The sequence below is a fragment of the Leuciscus leuciscus genome (assembly GCF_965113295.1).
Source record: "Leuciscus leuciscus genome assembly, chromosome: 1".
Lineage (NCBI taxonomy): Eukaryota > Metazoa > Chordata > Actinopteri > Cypriniformes > Leuciscidae > Leuciscus > Leuciscus leuciscus.
The window spans coordinates 62,923,727-62,944,404 of record NC_138725.1 but is presented as its reverse complement, the minus strand read 5'-3'; the positions used below and the strand labels follow the sequence as shown (position 1 = coordinate 62,944,404).

Genomic DNA, 20,678 nt, shown 5'->3' with positions numbered 1-20,678 from the left:
TATTTTGCTCTCTCACACACATAAACACACACCAAAACGTTTATTGTGTAATGCCCAATAACATAGGCTAATAGTGCAGCCTGGGATTACGAATGGCTAAAAGCAAAGTATTCTTATGCATTAATCAGCCTAATCAGGCTGTTTAAACATACAGACCAGTAATCTTTTACAATGGTAAAAAAAATAAAATAAAAAAAAATGCAAGATCAGAAATGAAGGCTAATATTTGATTAAGAGAGAATATCAAATGAAAAGCCAGTTTTTGTGCAAAGAAATTATAATTCTATAATTGCTGACCACGCTGCTTTTCCCCCCCAGACTTTACAATCCTATCCCTATATACACTCACCTAAAGGATTATTAGGAACACCATACTAATAACTGTGTTTGACCCCCTTTCGCCTTCAGAACTGCCTTAATTCTACGTGGCATTGATTCAACAAGGTGCTGAAAGCATTCTTTAGAAATGTTGGCCCATATTGATAGGATAGCATCTTGCAGTTGATGGAGATTTGTGGGATGCACATCCAGGGCACGAAGCTCCCGTTCCACCACATCCCAAAGATGCTCTATTGGGTTGAGATCTGGTGACTGTGGGGGCCATTTTAGTACAGTGAACTCATTGTCATGTTCAAGAAACCAATTTGAAATGATTCGAGCTTTGTGACATGGGCATTATCCTGCTGGAAGTAGCCATCAGAGGATGGGTACATGGTGGTCATAAAGGGATGGACATGGTCAGAAACAATGCTCAGGTAGGCCGTGGCATTTAAACGATGCCCAATTGGCACTAAGGGGCCTAAAGTGTGCCAAGAAAACATCCCACACACCATTACACCACCACCACCAGCCTGCACAGTGGTAACAAGGCATGATGGATCCATGTTCTCATTCTGTTTACACCAAATTCTGACTCTACCATCTGAATGTCTCAACAGAAATCGAGACTCATCAGACCAGGCAACATTTTTCCAGTCTTCAACTGTCCAATTTTGGTGAGCTTGTGCAAATTGTAGCCTCTTTTTCCTATTTGTAGTGGAGATGAGTGGTACCCGGTGGGGTCTTCTGCTGTTGTAGCCCATCCGCCTCAAGGTTGTGCGTGTTGTGGCTTCACAAATGCTTTGCTGCATACCTCGGTTGTAATGAGTGGTTATTTCAGTCAAAGTTGCTCTTCTATCAGCTTGAATCAGTCAGCCCATTCTCCTCTGACCTCTAGCATCAACAAGGCATTTTCGCCCACAGGACTGCCGCATACTGGATGTTTTTCCCTTTTTACACCATTCTTTGTAAACCCTAGAAATGGTTGTGCGTGAAAATCCCAGTAACTGAGCAGATTGTGAAATACTCAGACCGGCCCGTCTGGCACCAACAACCATGCCACGCTCAAAATTGCTTAAATCACCTTTCTTTCCCATTCTGACATTCAGTTTGGAGTTCAGGAGATTGTCTTGACCAGGACCACACCCCTAAATGCATTGAAGCAACTGCCATGTGATTGGTTGATTATATAATTGCATTAATGAGAAATTGAACAGGTGTTCCTAATAATCCTGTTGTGTATATAATGTTATTTATTTGAATATATTTTAAGGTTACATTTATTCCTGTGATGGTAAAGCTGAATTTGCATCATTACTCCAGTCTTTAGTGTCACATGATCCTTCAGAAATCATTCTAATATGATGATCAAGAAACATTTCTGATTATTAACGTTGAAAACAGTGGTGCTGCTTCATATTTTTGTGGTAACTGTGATACACTACCATTCAATAGTTTAGGTTAAGTAAGTTTTTACTTAAAAACTAAAAACTTACTTTTTACCCTCTATAGGATGTATTAAATTGCATTAAGTGACAGTAAAGCCATTTATAATGTTACAAAAGATTTATATTTCAAATAAATGCTGTTCTTTTGAACTTTCAAAGAATCACTCATAAATCTGTATCACGAATAAAATTACTCTATCAATTATTACACTATTAATAATTGAGCACATTAGAATGATTTCTGAAGGATAAACATAAAAAAAAAAAAAACAACAACAAAAGAAAAACGTAATTATTCCCTACCTAGCAGTAATATTTGTAATACTGTTTTTATTGCATTTTCTTGAACACTTGCACAACAATGTACATCACATGTCTGTAACAACACATATAATGTACAAAAACAAACAAACAAACAAACACCGGGGCTCATATTACATGAAAAGTGCAATAGCACAAACCAACATTGGATAATACAGTGCATGTACTTTGGAAGTCAGAGTTAACAATACACTGCAATAAATAATAGCCACAGATAAAAGCAATAAAATATAAAAAAAAATAGTGCAAATTAAAATATATTTTCAAATGAATACAATACCTAATCAAGCATTTTGTTCCTCCTCTATTATATTGTTAATATCCCCATGTTCAATAAATAATAAAAAGGGACTCCAAATGAAATCCTCTTAAATTGGTCTTCTTTACCCTTAAGAATATAGGTTATCTTTTCCATTGCAATGCATGAAGATATTTCTCTTAACCATCGAGTTATGGTAGGCCTTTCTGTCTTTTCCCAATAAATGGCGATGAGCCGTTTGGCATGTAGAATACACATGTCTATCAATACTTGAGTGTCCTTTTTAATTTTCCAGTTATCTGGATGAATACCAATAATGAAAAGCCCAGGATCCAGTGGCAATCTCACTGAGACTATATGCCATATCATATTATTAATGTCTTTCCAAAACTCTTTTATTTGATCACATTCCCACATACAATGAATTAATGTGCCTTTTGCACTGTTACATTTAAAACAAGTATCTGGTATGTTGCTATAAATTTTGTTTAGTTTTAGCAGAGTTATATAAGTACCCATAAGCCAGTTGTACTGTAACAGCTTTAGTCCGCTGTTAACTGTCTGTGTTTGGGCTTTTGAATTAGCAGTAATATTTACATACATATTGGTGGACTATCTGGTGCTACTACACTGCTGCTTCTGCTGCTAATAAATACACAGACGCACTGCTGTGAGCATGTAAGATCTGCTGCTGCTGAATGAATAGACATGCATAAATCCCGTAGCAGGTCTAGGCAGGTGGAGCTGGGGGAGGTGGAGGGTTTCAGAGGAACTCTGATAGCGCTCTGCAGGACTAGCTTACAGCACACACAGAGAGCCTAAGTCCCTCCCCTCCGCTTCCGGCTCATGGGACCTTATTTCGGAAAAAATATGTATGGTAGTCAATGGCGAGAGACAACTTATCTTTTTATTCCGTCTGAACTGTGCCCTGAATTACACATATGATGTTTGTCAATTTAAAAGATAATTATGAAAGTCAAGAAAGTCGCAGTTTGTCATAAAACAGAAGAGTAACATTTAGTTTTATGTCAAAAATCGCACAACATCTCTCGTCTCGCACTATGTACGTATGTGTGCAGTCTGGTACAAAACACTCAGGCATGACGGCATAACGTACGATTATAACTTAAGTCTTATAACATAAGACTATAGAAAAAATGACAGACGTTAGCTTCAGTAAAGTTAGCTTCATTCATTGAGAGAAAAGGTATGACGTCACATACCTTTTGGGTTTGCAGTCTTATGTATTTTCACAGTCTTATACCTCAACAGTTTTACATCAAACTGCGACTTTCTTGACTTTAAAATGTATCTTTTAAAATGTATCTTTTAAATTGACAAACATCATATGTGTAATTCAGGGCACAATTCAAACGAGATCAAAATATTTGTTGTCTCTCGCCATTGACTACCATACAATATTTTTCCGAAATAAGGTCCCATGGTGATCCACCGGAAGGGGAGGGACTTAGGCTCTCTATTGAACCAGACTATTTAAATGTTGAGCAAGCAATCTCATTGGCTGCAGGATCAACAGAGACCAATCAGCTTGTGCCATGGTAATGATGTGATTGCTTGCAGATTGCATGTAAAGGACCTATCAGCCTGCGCCCTCTAGAAATTCATGACTGAACTATATATATATATATATATATATATATATATATATATATATATATATATATATATATATATATATATACACACACACACATACATGCTGACGTTTTGACTTCAATGATTAGATTAATGGTGAAGAAATCCAAGAGAAAGGCCCATTAGTCTTGCTGTCAGTCACTTCATGGCTGGTCCAAATTACCTGGGTTTATTAGCAAAGCAGCTTGCTGCAGGTGGGCCAGTCTGGCCCTGATAATTGATAATTAGGGGCCATAACACAGCAGTCAGTGCAGTTTCACCATAGGGGGCTCGTCTGCAACCTGCCCTGCCATTCAAAGACAGCAGAGGAGAGACAGCGACAGGTCTGAGAGGTCTGAAATTCCCCGCGACGGGGAAACCAAAGGCTAACAGTAGGTCAGGGTGGAAATCACACGTGCACACACACACACACACACACACACACACACACACACACTAAAAGCCACTTTCATAAGGTCTGACATTTTTTCCAAAAAGCTTTTTTGTGATAATCCATGACAAATACAATATTAAAGCTGTAATGTTGAGCGAGTACACCGGTTTCATTTAATAAAAGCAACATGATCCCTCTAGGAATACAATCAAGGATGGACGTGAAATGGCTTATGATATCTTCACGTTGTTACCGGGGTCGTGTTTTTATCAGATTTAGCTTTCCTGAAATAGCTCACTCACAGGAAATGGAAAAGGTATTCTTGGAAAGCCATTAAGGAAAGCCAAAGGAAATTAAAGCTTATCCCAAACCTCCAACCTGTATATTTTAACAGTACATTGGCTAAATGCTCATATTAGCTGTCATTATCTGGGTCTTGTTGGGTAAGTGTTTGCTTTTGTGTGTGTGCGTGTTCATGTTTGTACCAAAAATAGTTTGTTCAGTGCCATTATGTGTTCTGACGTTTTTGCAAGTCAACGGAAAACAAATGACACAAGCTAATTAGCTTTGCAAATAAACTGCCTGCAACACATAAAAACAGCAAACCAGCCTACAAGCTTAAAAGATGTACCGTATAATTTCATGATCATATACAGACTGTTATGATCTTCCTTTTTGCTAAGACAAACAACAACAAAAATAAAAAAAAAATGCTTAGAGTCAGCATTGTGATGTAGCCTATCTGAGTTATCTGAGTAAAATAGCTTCAAGAAAAAAGGTAGGGTGGGACTTGATTTTGTCCATCAGGAATTGATTGGATGGTTGTGGTTTGCTATTGGTCGATCTCATGTGAGTGACAGTTTGCCACGCCCTCACGCCAACAAACACGTCATCAGAGAAGAGAAGAGATGACAAGAGGGAGCTAGGGTAAGTTATATTGATTAAAGACTATGCAGACACATAATTTTTTTTTTTTAAAAGATGTCCATGGATAAATAATATAATAAATACGGTTTAAAATTAAACAAACAAACAAGAATTGTCCATTTTGATTTCATGCTGACATTAAACGCAAAAACGTGTTCTGTGTGGCGCGATAATTAATACTGTGATTAACTGGCCAGAAAGAAATAATCTCTTTCAGGAGCATCACCCTTGTAGATGAAAAATCTTTTTCACAAATAAGCAGTAATTTCCTTTATATGCGTCATTTGATGTTGCTAAAACCGGAGATGAGTAACCAGGGATGATATTCTCCCTGTCAACAGTAGGCTAAATGAAACTGTAACGTTAGCGCAATCAGCAACAGCTTCGACGCATAGCTAAAAACAAAACTGTAAAGCAGAAGACAGATAACATAAATGGAAAGTGCTCAGCACACTCTTACACATCCTCTAATTATTTCATTAGTACCCTTTTTAGATCTCTCGGCAGTGCCTAAATGCTCGCTGGGACTCGAGAGAGCAGCAGCCCGGTCGCCTAATGGCTAAACGAAAGCCCATAATGTCCGTCATTTACGGAGACTGCATGTTGAGAGGCAGAGCTGGTCTTAAAGAGACTAATGTTACCTTTTGACAGCAATTTGCCGATATCTGCCTTTAAAGGAGGCTCTGGGGACGCGCAAAGACGCCAGGCACCTTCACGTTCATGCACTCGCACTCAAGCGCGCGGTGTCTAATCTCTGAGTGCGCGCGCCACGCTCTCTTTCAACCATTCAATCGCCATCACTAGATAAACTAATTAAAGTCAAACTCCCTCTTGGGTTTTGGATTTAAGCTCATTCTGTTCTGGAGAAGAAGATTAAGACCTTCTGCTATAGCTGGGGGTTTACAACACGAACGCAACATTTCACAACAAAAACACACACACAAATGCAAATGGCAATTTTTAGGATTTAGGCTATATGCAGGCTATATTAGGGCGGCTATGCTTATATATGCGCATAGGCGTAATTTGCGGGTGGGACGGGTGGGACATGTCCCCACCACTTTTTGCCAGGGTCGATATTGTCCCCATCACTTTTTAAAACATCTCGCGGCACGAATGTACCAATTCTACAAATAAATAAAACATCTCCAGTTAACTGGCAGAGCATTCATTTCGTTCGTTTTTTAAATAAAAGACGATTTAGTGCTCAAATGTGTTTTTTAAATCAAGTGATCAAAGTGCTCGTTGGCGCTGTGATCAGTGGCGCGGATACAGTGTTTTCGGTGGACCGCACTGTCTTCACTCGGACGTGCGCTTCAGTCCGTTGCGGATACTCTCTATTCGTTCTGGTGAAATCACAAAACATAATGCACACAAACGTGCCCCTGCTTGATATACAACCACTGATGAACATAAACGGTTTTGATGAGAAAAAAAAAATTATATGAGAAAAAAAAAAAAAAAAACTATGCGAGAGCAGATTAGAACCCAGAACCTCTGGCACGGTTGGCGAAAGTTCTACCACTGGACCATTAAGATACACGTTAGTCAAGCAGCGAATACATATATCAGCTTACATCTCATTAAACGACAAATTAAACCCCATGTAGCCTACTATTTAAATCGATTGAAGGTCATCGTAATGTTATTGTTCATATATCTGATTTAGCATTTTATTAGCAACACCCCCACCCCACCCCACCCCACCTGTCCCACCCACTTTTTAAAACAAAGTTACGCCACTGTATATGCGTACATATGTGTATTACTATGCTCAGTTGGTAATTAATTCATTTGAATTCTAAATCTACGGTAATAATGAATTTACAATATTTTAAAAGTAACATTCCAGGTTAAAGAAAGACAGGCTGTAAAAGAAAGTTGCTCTCTTAAAGTCCTCCTGTGGTGAAAATCAAGCTTTTGATGTTGTTTATATCTCAATGTGGTGTTTTAAATGTATTTTAAGACAAACCATGTGCAAATTCTTAAGTCAACACCATTGCTGCGTATTTTCTCTTTAAAACTGCAGAGAACCAAAGACAGTCTCAAAAACACAGTTTGAAATCGCTGGTGTTTCTGACGTCACAAACTACATTGAGGTATGTGTGTGTAGAGTTACATTCAAGATATTTTAAGGCATGAAGAATCTTTTTTTTTCTTTCAAGCAGAAAACTTTAAATATGTAGTTTTGGTTTTAATTTTTAAAGGATAAAATTATTGACTACAGGGGGACTTTAAAGTTAAGTACAATCAACTTGGATGTTTAAGTCATTTAAACTTAAATCACATTAAACAGACTTAAAAAAAGAGTTGAATCTTGTATAACTTATAAAAAAGTTGAAAATTGCTTATTTGGATGAGTTAAAGCAATGTAAAAATATATATTGTCATATCCTTGTGACATGTTTGATTCTCCAAAAAAATGTATTACATTAAAAATAAATAAATAAATAAATGAGGCCCTTACGATGAAAGTAAATGGGGCCAATTCATTTAAACTTCAAAATACTGTTTCAAAATAGCCACAAAATGTAAACAATGTCCATGATAATATGATTTTAATGTGAAAGAAAAATGCTTAATGCAATTCAAACCCTACTGTAAATATGAGGAACCCTATTCCTTTACCTATAAAGTGAACATGTCAGAAAGACAGAAATATCTTTCCCCCCTTCATATAACACCAAACAGCTTATTGCTGAGTACTATTGACTTTATCTTAAAGGTTAATCACATTTGCTCCATATCAAAATCATAATTTGGTGCTTTTTTGATGAATTGTGCACAATATATATATTAAAAAATAAAATAAAAAAAAAAGTCAATTTTGATTTCACATTGAGTTCAAGCTCTCAAACCAGGTGACTCAATGAGAAGAGAAATATCTTTTCTCATCTATATATCATCATATTTATTGTGAGGATATGAAAGGCATAGATGATCGTAAATATCAGAGAGCCACTGATAACAGCATCCCACTTCATTTTGGATGATTGTTTGTTTCATAGTTGAGGACTGCACACAATAGAAACAAAAATAAGTGAAACCCAAACTAAACGGAAAACACAAACTTCCTTCGACATACCACACACAAACATTAACACATGCATACATAGTAGATATAAAAAAACCAAGGCAAAAACATTCTGAGGTGTCAGTTCGCTAGATGTGACTTCATGAAAGATGGATGAAGACTTACACTTGATTGTTTGTGATAATTGTACTTTTGAATTATTGATGTGACACGAGTTAATGAAGTTAATGATGTTCCTCAACCTCCAAAAGAGGCAGTCAACATCGGTACCCCAGAACGCATTGATGCACGAGGCAGTGTTTCACACCAGGCGTCGAGTACAGCTGTGACGAACCTGAAATTCCAGCACTCTGAATGGCGGCTCAGAGGCTAAGCCTTATGGGTAACAGCGTTCCTGAGGAGTGCTGGAATCAAGAGTGCTTGCGGAAAGTGAAAATGTCTCGTGTCTTGGAGCCCCTCTTGCCCTGGTTGGGCTGGTTGGGGCTGGGTAAGGGTGGGCTCTCGGGGGTGGCGGTGCCTCCATAGGGGCAGCTCTGAGAGTCGGGATGCTCTCCGGAACATTCTATGGCCGGGATGTAACGGCTATCCCACATTCCGGGCCCGCACAGTTTACACAGGTCGTGCAAGCTGCAGGGAATTCTGGGAAGAAGGCGGAACTGGTAGAGCAGACTACGTGCCTAAGATTAGAGACAATGAGAGAAAAAGACAAAGAAAAAAAGAGATTGACTGCAGGGAATTGCAAAAATACCAGACAAAAACAGGTCAAAAATATTTATTATATTATATTATATTATTTTATTATGACGAATGTATAAATGTAAATAAATAAATATGTGCAAAATAAATTATTTAATTAATTAATGTTCAATCTACATATCAAGAGATAACTTGTCGAGGTAACTCATTTAGCAATCAATTCAGTGCCTCATTAAAATAAATAATTCACCTTAACATATAACTTCATCATAATTTACAAACTCTTATGTCGTTCCAAACTCACATTACTTTCTTTCTTCCGTGGAACACAAAAGGATATTTTCAAGTTGCTCTCTGAACTTTTTTTCTTTTTCCTTTCTGTAGTTTGAATATTTTATTATTAGACTATATTATTTATATTATTATTCGACTTCCTTTTATTCAGGAAAGAAACCTGAGACTAATAATTAATAAAAGATAATTTTTTTTTTTTTTTTTTAACTGTAGCACACAACATAAAAACACAAATATTGAAGATCAATCAATCAACTAATCAATCAATCAACAATAAGAAATGTTGAAATATTAAAAACAGTAGCCAGAATCTTTTTTAAAAATTCACTTTTTTGTGTTCCACTTAATAATACAGAAAATAATACAGGGTTTTATTTTTGGGCGAACAATTTCTTTAACATTATCAGTTGCTCAATAGTCTGCTTGTTGGTATTATGAGGTGCGAATGCTTCTATCATAATCACTATGAGACAAGTTTGATTTTGAGAGATATTTCTTCAGAGATGACACCATGTTGGTTTGGACACCAAAACTGGTTTGGCATGCTAACATTTGTAGCTGTGAGAAAAATATGTTTTGTATGCAGTGGTAGAGAGATGCATCACCTCAGCATGACAAAAAGACACAGCATACATAACCATGAGGAGCTCTGTCAGTGTGCGTGTGTGTGTGTGTGTGTGTGTGTGTGTGTGTGTGTGTGTGTGTGTGTGTTCATACCTTCCTCAGCACCAGTTCTCCATTCATGTGCATGGAGAGGTTACTAAAGTGCAGCAGCATTTGATCTGTAGCAAGCTGCTGCTCTGTGACATCATCGCCGTACAACACAATGATGGCTACACACAGGAACAGGTGGAAGTAGTCCGTCTGTCAGAGAACACAGAAAACATACAATTGCAAACCCCGCACCAAACACTGAGTGAAAACAACCAATTAAAAGACAGATTGCATAAGCTAGACCTATCAGGCAGGCCAAATGAGCCAATTAAAAAGCAGTAAATGCTGACATGCAAATGAGGGGCCAACACGGAGACAAACCACTTTGCTCCCCAAAATCACCTCGTTATTACCATGCCAATGTATGCAAATGGATTCTGTGGAAGCATGATAATTAGCATCTCATCTTCATTAGACACTCTGCAGATCCTTAAAATGATACAGACACCCATTCGTTTATCTGGAGGGGAAGAATTAGCATGTTCCCCTGTTTTATCCAACGGAAGTGCATTTAAGGAACAACTTGGTCTTGCTTTCCATGGCTTCATTTCTACATCATGCACTGGTTTAAACTTTCACCCAAAATCTCCCCAGAATTTTTATAGTAAGAATCATAAAAGAGAAATAAACTTCTCTGGTCAAATACAGTCAGTTCCCATTTCTTTTGAAAGAGTAAAAACTAACATTACCACATAATACGTAACATTTTAACCTAGGAAAACTTTAACACTATCTTTACTTTTTTTATGCACGTTCTGCTGATTTAATTGTCATCAAGATAACATTATGAAGAATGAGTTGAAACAGTGCACCAGAAATGCATTTTATTACAGAAATACATTACATAAAGCAATGTTATTTTACTAAGGTCTTTGAATGAAAAGGGGACATGTTTTATGTACTGTTATAATATACAACTATATAATAATATTGTGTGAAATCTGTTATGCTCACTGGAGCCCCATCATGGACTGAACATCTCTGAAACAAACTAACCCTGGAACAGGGGCGGCCTCGGAGCAGGTTATGTTGCTATGGCTACTTACCCTGAAAGATACCTTCGTTTTTGGAATGAAAGTTGAGGTTATCGTTTACTCCGAGTAAACTTATGCTGCGTAATCACCTGATTTCTGGAATACCCCCCCAGTGTGCTGTACCTGATAGTGTGCCCAGCAGGCCTCCCACATGCGCAGGGCTTCGGCATCAGGGAACTCGCGTTTGAAACACAAGAGAACCCAACGGTGGCAAAACAGCAACTGAAGCCCATCCTCACCCAACCGGGTCAGATGCTGGTGGAAGCGAGGGAGCATCAACCGCAAGAGCTCCCTTAGGTACATCTGGACACACATATGCAGATTGTCATGCAAAAAAAACCACACATCTTTTTTAGCTTGATTTGGGTAAATGTGTCATTGGACCTTAGTGCAGCCTACGACACGAATTGATCATTCAATACTTAGAAAACGTTATGAGCAGTACGTTGGCATTAGGGGATCAGCTTTAAATGGGTTTTCGTCCTATCTTAAGGGGAGAACTCTTTCAGAAACTATTGAAAACCTTTCCTCCTTTTTCTTCCTTGTACATGTGGTGTGCTGCAGGGTTCTATTCTAGGCCCTGTTTTGTTCTCCCTGTATCTGCTCACATTAGCCAATATTTTTCATAAGCATCAGACTTCACATCATTGATATGTAGACAATTTTCAGCTTTACCTTCTGCTAAAATCAGATGAGAACATGACAAGAACATGATGGCGAAACCCCTCCCAAAAACTGAAGTGTTAGGATATTGGTATGTTCAGATGGACCAAAAACTTTCTAAATGTCTTAGCCCTACAATCAACACTGTCATTTTTGACTTAACACTCAAATTTTGATAAACAAATAAATTCAGTTCTTAAATAAGCATTTTTTTCAGCTTAAGACGATTGCCAAAATTAAATATTTCCTTCCATTTAAGGACTTAGAAACTGTTATCCATGCATTTATTTAATTGAGATTGGACTATTGCAATTCATTGTATTTAGGGGTCTCAATCTTGTCTGTCTCTTCGCCAGTTAGTCCAAAATGCTGTGGCCAGACTTTTAATGAGTACAAGAAAGAGGGAATGTATTACACGTAATGGCTAGTTTGCATTGGCTCCCCATTAAGTATCGAATCCAATTTAAGACTTTTTGTTTATAGTCCTTGACCACACTATTTATCTTATCTTCTTTCTTACCATCAGACCAATAGGTCTTTAAGGTCATCCAATACCCTGTTGATGTCTGTACCTACTGTAAGACGCTTTTAAAACTTAAGGGGGGTCATTTTTGATGGCAGCACCTCAGTTATGGAATAGATTGCCCTCGTACTTTCGATCTTCCTCTTCTATACAAGTTTAAAATCTTCACTTTAGATGAATCTTTTTACATTGACTTATGAGTTAGATTAACACGTTTCTGAATTGCTGAGATCAAAATGTAGGGATTGATTGTATTACTTGTTGCTATGTCTAATTTTTTATTGCTGTTGTAAATTTGTGAATGTCTTGTTTTGTTTTATATCTTTTTTTATTGCTACAATTCAAAAAAAAAATCTTGGTTGTGCAGCACTTTAAAAAAAACACTCCTCAACTCAACTCAACTCAACTCAACTCAACTCAACTCAACTCAACTCAACTCAACTCAACTCAACTCAACTCAACTCAACTCAACTCAACTCAACTCAAACATAAAACCTCAAATACACCACTTAAATATTTCTAGAATGTTGTACTGACCAATGAAAAGAGAATATCTATGTGATGTAACCTAACAATAGGAAATAACATGCAAAATTGATTAAAGTAAATATTAATATTAACATTTACATAACCATATAAACTATAACAATATTTACTCTTAAATCACAACTATATAAGAGAGAACATGTGAATTATCCATTGACTAGGCAGTTGTATGTGTGAGAGATCCTCACCAGCTGCCTCTCCATATCCTCATCTCTAGGGGAACTGATGAAGATGGTGTTCTCCATGAGACCCACGAAGCACCAGAACGTGTCGCTCTCATCCTGGATCTCCGTCAGAAGAGGAGCCACCAGATCTGACATGCCCTGACAGTAGCCCATGTCTGGGTTAAACACAGCATAGTTCAACAGGATACGTCTGGGAGAGAGAGATGGAAAAATACAACTTCGGTGAACCTTATTTAAATAAATAATCATGTTAAACAAACACATGCTTTTTGTTGAATCAATTATTATATATCATTAATAGAATGCCACAGATTAATAACATAGTACACTGAAATAGCCGTAACCAAATATGAAAATAGAGATCGAATTTACAGCCACAGTGGCCTCAAATGGTATTTGGACACTAAGACAATTAGATAACATAATATGATTATTATTAAAAGTCATATTTACAATAATTAAATAATTATTAAGTCTATCTATAATCTAATCTAATCTAATATAATGGCATTTGAAAGTATGACTAAGCAGCTTCAATTCTAGAAAATTCTGTCAACACGATGTTTTCAAATATAAACAGTAACACTTTACAATACGGCCCCATTAGTTACGGTTAGTTAATGCATTAAGTAACATTGAGCAATACATTTGTTTCAGTATTTATTAATCTTTGTTAACTTTAGTTAATAATTATGCAACTATTCATTGTTAGTTCATGTTAACACAGGTCTATTAAATAATATTAACAGGTGCAACTTTTGATTTTAAGATTATATTAGTAGATGTCGAAATTAACTAACCAAGATTAATAAATGCTTTACTAGTATTTTTCATGGTTAGTTCATGTTGACTTAATGCAGTTAACTAACGTTAACATACAGAACCTTACAGTAAAGTGTTAAGCATGTACACAAATCTTTCTTTGGGAAGATGGATTAATGGATTTGTGGTTCTCTAACCTCATGATTTCTACATTAGGGTTGTTCTCTCCTCTGAAGAACATGTTGCTTCGGTCAGTTCTGACAACATCTTTATCAACAGTGAACTGGACCTTCCTCCAGAACTCACTGTGCTCCTCTGGACTCATGGACAGCCTGTACAGGGAATGAAGAAACGGAAGAGTTCAACCACTACAAAAAAGAAAAAAAAAGAAAGAAAAAAAAGAAAAGATGAGGTGATTAAATAGGGCAGTTCTGAAAAGTCGATGCAAGACTAGAGACGGGACTCACAACAGTGAAAAAAACTAAATCTAAAGAAAAAATTAAATTAAAACAAAAGAAAAGAAAAAAAGATCAAAACAGATCATATAAAAAAAAAAAGGAAGGAAAAAAGAACAGGGAAAAGGGGGGTAACAGAACAGAACAGAACATCAAGCACCGAGTCAAACGTGAAAACAGAACAGACCAGAACATCAAGCACCGAGTCAAACGTGAAAACAGAACAGACCAGAACATCAAGCACCGTGTCAAACGTGAAAACATTCCCGTCCTGAAACATTGCGGTCCCTCTGGCTATAGACATTCTCATAACAAGCAGGTGGGATTTCATTAACACTGTTTGTTTTGCTGGAATTGATGCCAGACCTGATGCAACTTCATGTAAGTGTTTCGAGACCTGTGTTTGTGTGAACTATTCCCACATCGCTCTCTGACTCCCCCTCTGGCCTCTTGAGGCTTAGAGCGCTCACTGCTCAGCAACACACACACACACACACACACACACACACACACACACACACACACACACACACACACACACACACATTAAAATATCTACAAAAATAATCACTACAAGAGAATAAGAGTGTTGACATTATTACATTAATTCCTACAATTCAACGCTTCAATAAGAACACTGAAATCCTGTTTTACAAGTTGTAAAAAAATGACTTTTTACTACCATTTTGTTATATAAATATTTCAAAATGTATTTTTATGTTTTACAATATTTCAAATAATTGTATGTATATTTATATATTTACACTATATACACATACATACATACACATGCATGCATATGTACATATGCATATGGAATTCTACCACTGTTAAGAAATGAAAATGTCTTAAAAATAAAATTATTTGAAATATTGTAATACTTATTTTTTATTTTAATGAAATAATGTTTTAAAGTGCTATAGTATCATATGTATAGTGCAGCTGTGCTAGAAATAAAGAATGAAAATGTGCTTAAATCTGAAACACAAGTATAAGCGCTCTATCAATGGCATGACAATGATTTAATAGATTGAGTTAATTATTTCCTCTGAAACACATTAAGCCACAGAGTGCATACATCTGCACACAATTATTGATTGGTTATGGCTCGGTTGACACCACAGCTGCCAGAAAATCCTTCAGAGACTCACAGTGGACGTAAAATCTTGCTGTATATAACAAAAAGACAGAATGCAAGTAATAATCAGTGTCAAATGACCATGTAATAAATGTAGTTGTTCATCGATTCCTATATTTAAGTAGGAAAACAGGACATTTGTTGCCAGGGCATATGTTGACAATTTGAGCAATTCTGGTTATTGAAATAACAAAAGTGACTATCTGCAGCCAAATAATGCTTAATACCCAAATGTTTTCATCAGATTGCAGCAGAGATACGACTGAGAACAAAAGCAAGTGGTTTAAATGTGTACTAAAGCCACCGCTACACTGATTTCATGCTGAGGCTCTGAATGATTCAGCAACCACAAACCCAAACACAATCTAGCTAACTAGAAAAGCTTCAGGATTAGCTGGCCTGATATGATAGGTCACAGCAGCTCAGTTTACATAGAAAGTCTCCAGCTTCAGACTCCAGAAATATCACATTTTGTAAACAACAGGTTATGTCAGCGAGCCAATTTATACAAAAGTGAGCAATCTAACAACTGGGTGTATCGCATACTGTGTACGTCATCAAAAGTCAGAGGGGAGATAGGCTAGCGACTAGAGGTCACCATTCTCCTCGATAAACAGTTAATACTGGTCAAATCGCTGAAGCGTACAAGAAAGAGGTTTTACATTAAATACAGTTTAATAGGCTTTAAACAGAAATAATTATACAGTATTTCAATTCAATTTTAAGCTTGCCAGTGAAATTGCTGATGAAAACATTTGTCAACAAATATGCATCATGATGACAATGAAACCATTTTTAATTTATACATAATAAAAAATAAATAAACACGATCACAAAAAAATAATCAAACTCAACAGACTTTCAATGATCCAACAATGTGCTTCAAATCATCAATATGGGCCATTCTAGAGTATATCGCAATACTTTAAATGTAATTTTAAAACAAATAGTTCTGGTCCTTGATTCTGATTGGTTGAGCCGCGTTCGAAGCGTTGTAAATTACTCAACAAACACACACCTGTGACCGCATTACATTAGTATTACTGCGCAACTGCCGTTTGTGACTCTTTGTTGCTGCATGTGTTGCTTAGCAACCTCTTTGGAACTACATTGCTTGGCGGAGGAATAAATGTGTTATAATGTTATATTTTTTGTAGCATGTGTTTATTTTATGAATAAAATAAATATTAAAATGAATATTTTTAAGCCCCTTGAAGCCGTGTTTTACAGTGGATTTAGAACAGCTGAGGGGCGTTGTTAGGCATGACGCGGAGCGGAGGCTGCTTTATTCAACTACATCTACAACATACGGAGACCCTGATGGAACACAATGAGGGAAAAAATATGAGATGGGAGGAAAAAATATATACTTCCATGTTTTTGCGTTCATTCACAAAACTTTTACATTCCCCTGGCAAACATTTAGAGCACATTTCTGACAAAAGCCCGTTCCTGAAGATCGACTGGTAGAACACGGAAAATAACCGGAAACACACATATTGATAAGATGTATAATTTGAATGCACTGGATAAAATGATCTGCAAAATACATACATTTAAAAGTAAAACAGATGTAAAATACATGAGAATATGACAAAAAAAAAAAAAAAAATTAACACTGTCTTTCCACATTATATTTGATGAATATAAAAGCTGGGAAAGCATAAAGTTCAGTCAAAAAAAAAAAAAAAACTGGCTTCTAGATCAGCAGCACTATTAGAATTTTTTTTCCCAACTGGGCCTTTTATAGAGCCGTAGGGTTCAAAAAGGTTCTATATTATAAGGAGGAATGTCTTGAATGATTGCATAAATGGGTTAATGATTGTATTGAATGAGTTTTAAGTGTGTTTACAAGCTGCTTAATTCATAAAATATAATTAAAATAAAAACTAAATCCATTAAATGATCCCATGATGGTATGAAGCACCTTCTCCACCACAATGGTTTGTGTTCTTGAGCCAGAGCCTGTTCTCGGCCAGGCAAACTTGGAGCCTGTCGCAAACCGGCTGTGTGTTTCCACTGACTTGAGGAATGAACGTTGACGTAATGCTGCTATGTGTTGTTTACCTGACTATAACCCGTCTAAAATCAAACAGTGCACGTCCCGGTGTTTGTGCAGGCAGTGCGGCACTTCTGTTTTGCTGTTCACAGCACCAGGAGTGATTCTCGCATAAACTTCCGGTACTCTCATCTGTCCTTTCTGGAGATAGTGAAACTTAAACCGCTGATTCAATCGCTCTCTCGCAAGCAGAGTCTCTCTTACGCGCTCACAGGGCCTAAAACTAACAGGGCCTAAAACCAAAAAGCCGGTGACTTTAGAAAATGTACTGGCCATAAATATATATTTACCGGCCATGAAAGTTATGACAGTTATGACATCAAAATTTTAGATACCAGTGAAAATTCACTTTTCAGATACATACATTTAATAAAGTTATCAAATGTAAAATAACACTGCATAGTCTCCACTTTTTTACAGAGATGAATCTTTATTAAAGTTACAAAAGTTATTCAGTCAAGAGCAGCGAGTCATATTTTTTTCCCTTTGTTGTTTGATTAACATTAATGTCACAGATGGCAGCAGGATTATTAGGCTGTTGTCACTTTAAGACCGAATGCACGGTTCCAATATAATGATACACACGTGTTATGTCTCTCAGCTGTTTACCAGAGACGGGCATTTTTTGACATAATTTTGTATGAATATGCCTGTTCAAATGTTAAATTGAGCTTAATTCAGTATTCACGCGCTGTCTGAGACGAGGCTATCTGCGCGCTTTGGATGTTTGCACAGAAAACTTCCCGCATAGCTTGCGAGTAACGCGCTTGAATATTTAAATCAGCAAGGCTTAAACCTTTGAGACCTCGTTAACTGTCCCGAGCGTCTTTAACGTACATGTTCTCACAACATTGCATAGTTAAGATTTATAGAAATGTTACTCGAGCATTCATTTTAGGCACAGATTTATAGATTTCACTATAAAGAGCAATGAAGTGCAACGCCATAGACAGTTCCATTCGAGACCAGCAAGTATTTAGGGCCGGAGTTGAACCGATCTTTCCTGTCCAGAACCAACGGAACGGTTCGAGGGCGGACACAGGAACAGTGTTGGTGGAAAACAGAACTCTTTAAGGTTCTATATAGAACAGGGTTTCTCAAACTCGGTCCTGGAGGGCCACTGTCCTGCACAGTTTAGCTCCAACCCTGATCAAACACACCTAGCTGTGAGTTTCTAGTGATCCTGAAGACATTGATTAGCTTGCTCAGCTGTGTTTGATCAGGGTTGGAGCTAAACTGTGCAGGACAGTGGCCCTCCAGGACCGAGTTTGAGAAACCCTGATATAGAAGAGTGTAGTCTAACCACTAACCTCCTCTGCTGGATCTCCTGGTACTCCACACGCTTCTGCAGTCTCCAGGCTTCACGCTCCTCAGAGGAGGAGTCGTAGCTGTAGTAGTGCAGCAGGAAGGGCCACACTTCGCCACGGATGGACGGATCGATACCCCCGAAGAAGATCACCTGATCGAAATGCCCGTCAGAATCAAACAGAACCTCTAAACATGATCCACACATCTCAGACAAACATTGTTACAATCAGAGCCATAATGCCATTCCAATTTAACATAGCTGAAAAGAGCAACTTAGACAAGTAATGTTGAGTGACAGCTGTCAGTCAGTCTGACCTTCCTGAGCTTGTAGTCCTCCAACACCTGGCCACTGTTGTTCAGATGCCGGAGCCAAGAGCTGACGTCCAGCCGCCGATACAGGCGCTCCTCTGGGTGCATCTCGGCAGACGGTAACGTGGGTCTACGGATAGAAAACTGCATGCACGACTTCTCATCCGACACCTGGAGCGGGAAGAGGTCGAACGGGAGAGAAAATGCATGAGCAATAACACGTATAGAATTAATCCGCTTATGTTCATACTCAAAACTAAACGCGTTACATTTAAGACAACAAGAATTCAAAATGAAGCCCATTAACCTTCTGAATAAATGTCCCTATAGTCTTATTCACTTTATTGAAAAAAAAAAAATTTCTCCAGCAGCGAAAAGACATAACTAGGGTTGTGCAGGCTTAAAAATATGTAAATATGTAATATGCTAATATTTCTATGAATAATTATTAATATTAATTGTGAATATATTATTAATGAATAGTATAGTCCGGGTTTTTCTCCACTTCTTAATTGATTAATTTAACTATTTAATTTGTATTTAATTTATTTAATTGAACTATTAATTTAACGATAACTTATTCAACTATTTTATTTTAAACCAATAACTGCCAAGAAACACTACAGTAGATTTTTTGATACAAAATAAATAAATATCTATTTCAAATAAGGTCTGATCTTTTGAACTCTATTCATAAAAGAATCCTGAAAAAATGAATCACTGTTTCCTTAAAAATATGAAGCAGCATCACTGTTTTTAACATTGATGATAATAATAACTGTTTCTTGAGCATCAAATCATCATATTAGAATGATTACTGAAGGATCATGTGACACTGAAGACTGGAGTAATGATGCTGAAAATTCAGCATTGTCATCACAGAAATAAATTATATTTTAAAATATATTCATATAGAAAACACTTATTTTAAATTGTAATATTATTTCACAATATTACTGCTTTTACTGTATTTTTTTTTTTTTTTTTTACTGCATTGGTGAGGATAGAGACTTCTTTAAAAAAAACAACCAACCCCAAACTGTTGAATGTTAGTGTACTGTAAATGAGAGTCTGTGTTGTTCATATGATGTTTAAAACTCATAATGCGTGTGTGTTCAAACCTGGTCTTTGAGCTGTGTCTCCCTGCAGCATTTCCACTGCTGGAACACCTCGGCCAGTTTATCCAGCCCCGTGTGGTGGAAGTGAAGGATCTTGTACTGGCTCTCTCTGCTGGCGATGACCAGCTGCCCACAGGTGCAGGCCTCATCGCTGAAACACATACACACACACACACACACACACACACACACACACATGAAAAACAAGCACTCTCATAAGGCTAGTCTGGACACAAGACTCCAGGAGATCAAGGGGAAAATGAACAGTGATACCAGTTCACTAAAGCCAGGACCAGTATGTGCTGTTCCTGTGAGTACATTTATGATGATTTATTTTATTTTATGATTTTTAGTTGGTAATAATATTTGTTATATTGAATTTCCTTTTCATTAAAGGACTATTAATGCATAAATAGTTCCATAAACCACAGAAACATTAGATTTTTATTCACACCTCAGAAATACTTTAATATCTTGAACAAAATCAGCCTGAGGTTAAGGAATAATGATGTATACCTTGCAGCAATAGCTAACTAAA

General features: G+C 37.0%; 1 protein-coding gene across 1 annotated transcript in view; it reads right to left on the bottom strand.

The window, feature by feature from the left end:
- Positions 1-7,843: 7,843 nt before the first annotated feature.
- The window catches only part of tbc1d16 (TBC1 domain family, member 16), a 28,621-nt gene continuing 15,786 nt past the window's right edge, over positions 7,844-20,678 (bottom strand). The window contains exons 5-12 of the mRNA XM_082163316.1: positions 20,144-20,291; positions 19,029-19,193; positions 18,716-18,864; positions 13,951-14,085; positions 12,995-13,181; positions 11,198-11,377; positions 10,044-10,190; positions 7,844-9,013 (exon numbers count right to left, since the gene is read on the bottom strand). Coding sequence (XP_082019442.1) covers positions 8,747-9,013; positions 10,044-10,190; positions 11,198-11,377; positions 12,995-13,181; positions 13,951-14,085; positions 18,716-18,864; positions 19,029-19,193; positions 20,144-20,291 — 1,378 coding nt within the window. The 3' untranslated portion in view covers positions 7,844-8,746. The remainder of the gene's footprint in view (positions 9,014-10,043; positions 10,191-11,197; positions 11,378-12,994; positions 13,182-13,950; positions 14,086-18,715; positions 18,865-19,028; positions 19,194-20,143; positions 20,292-20,678) is intronic.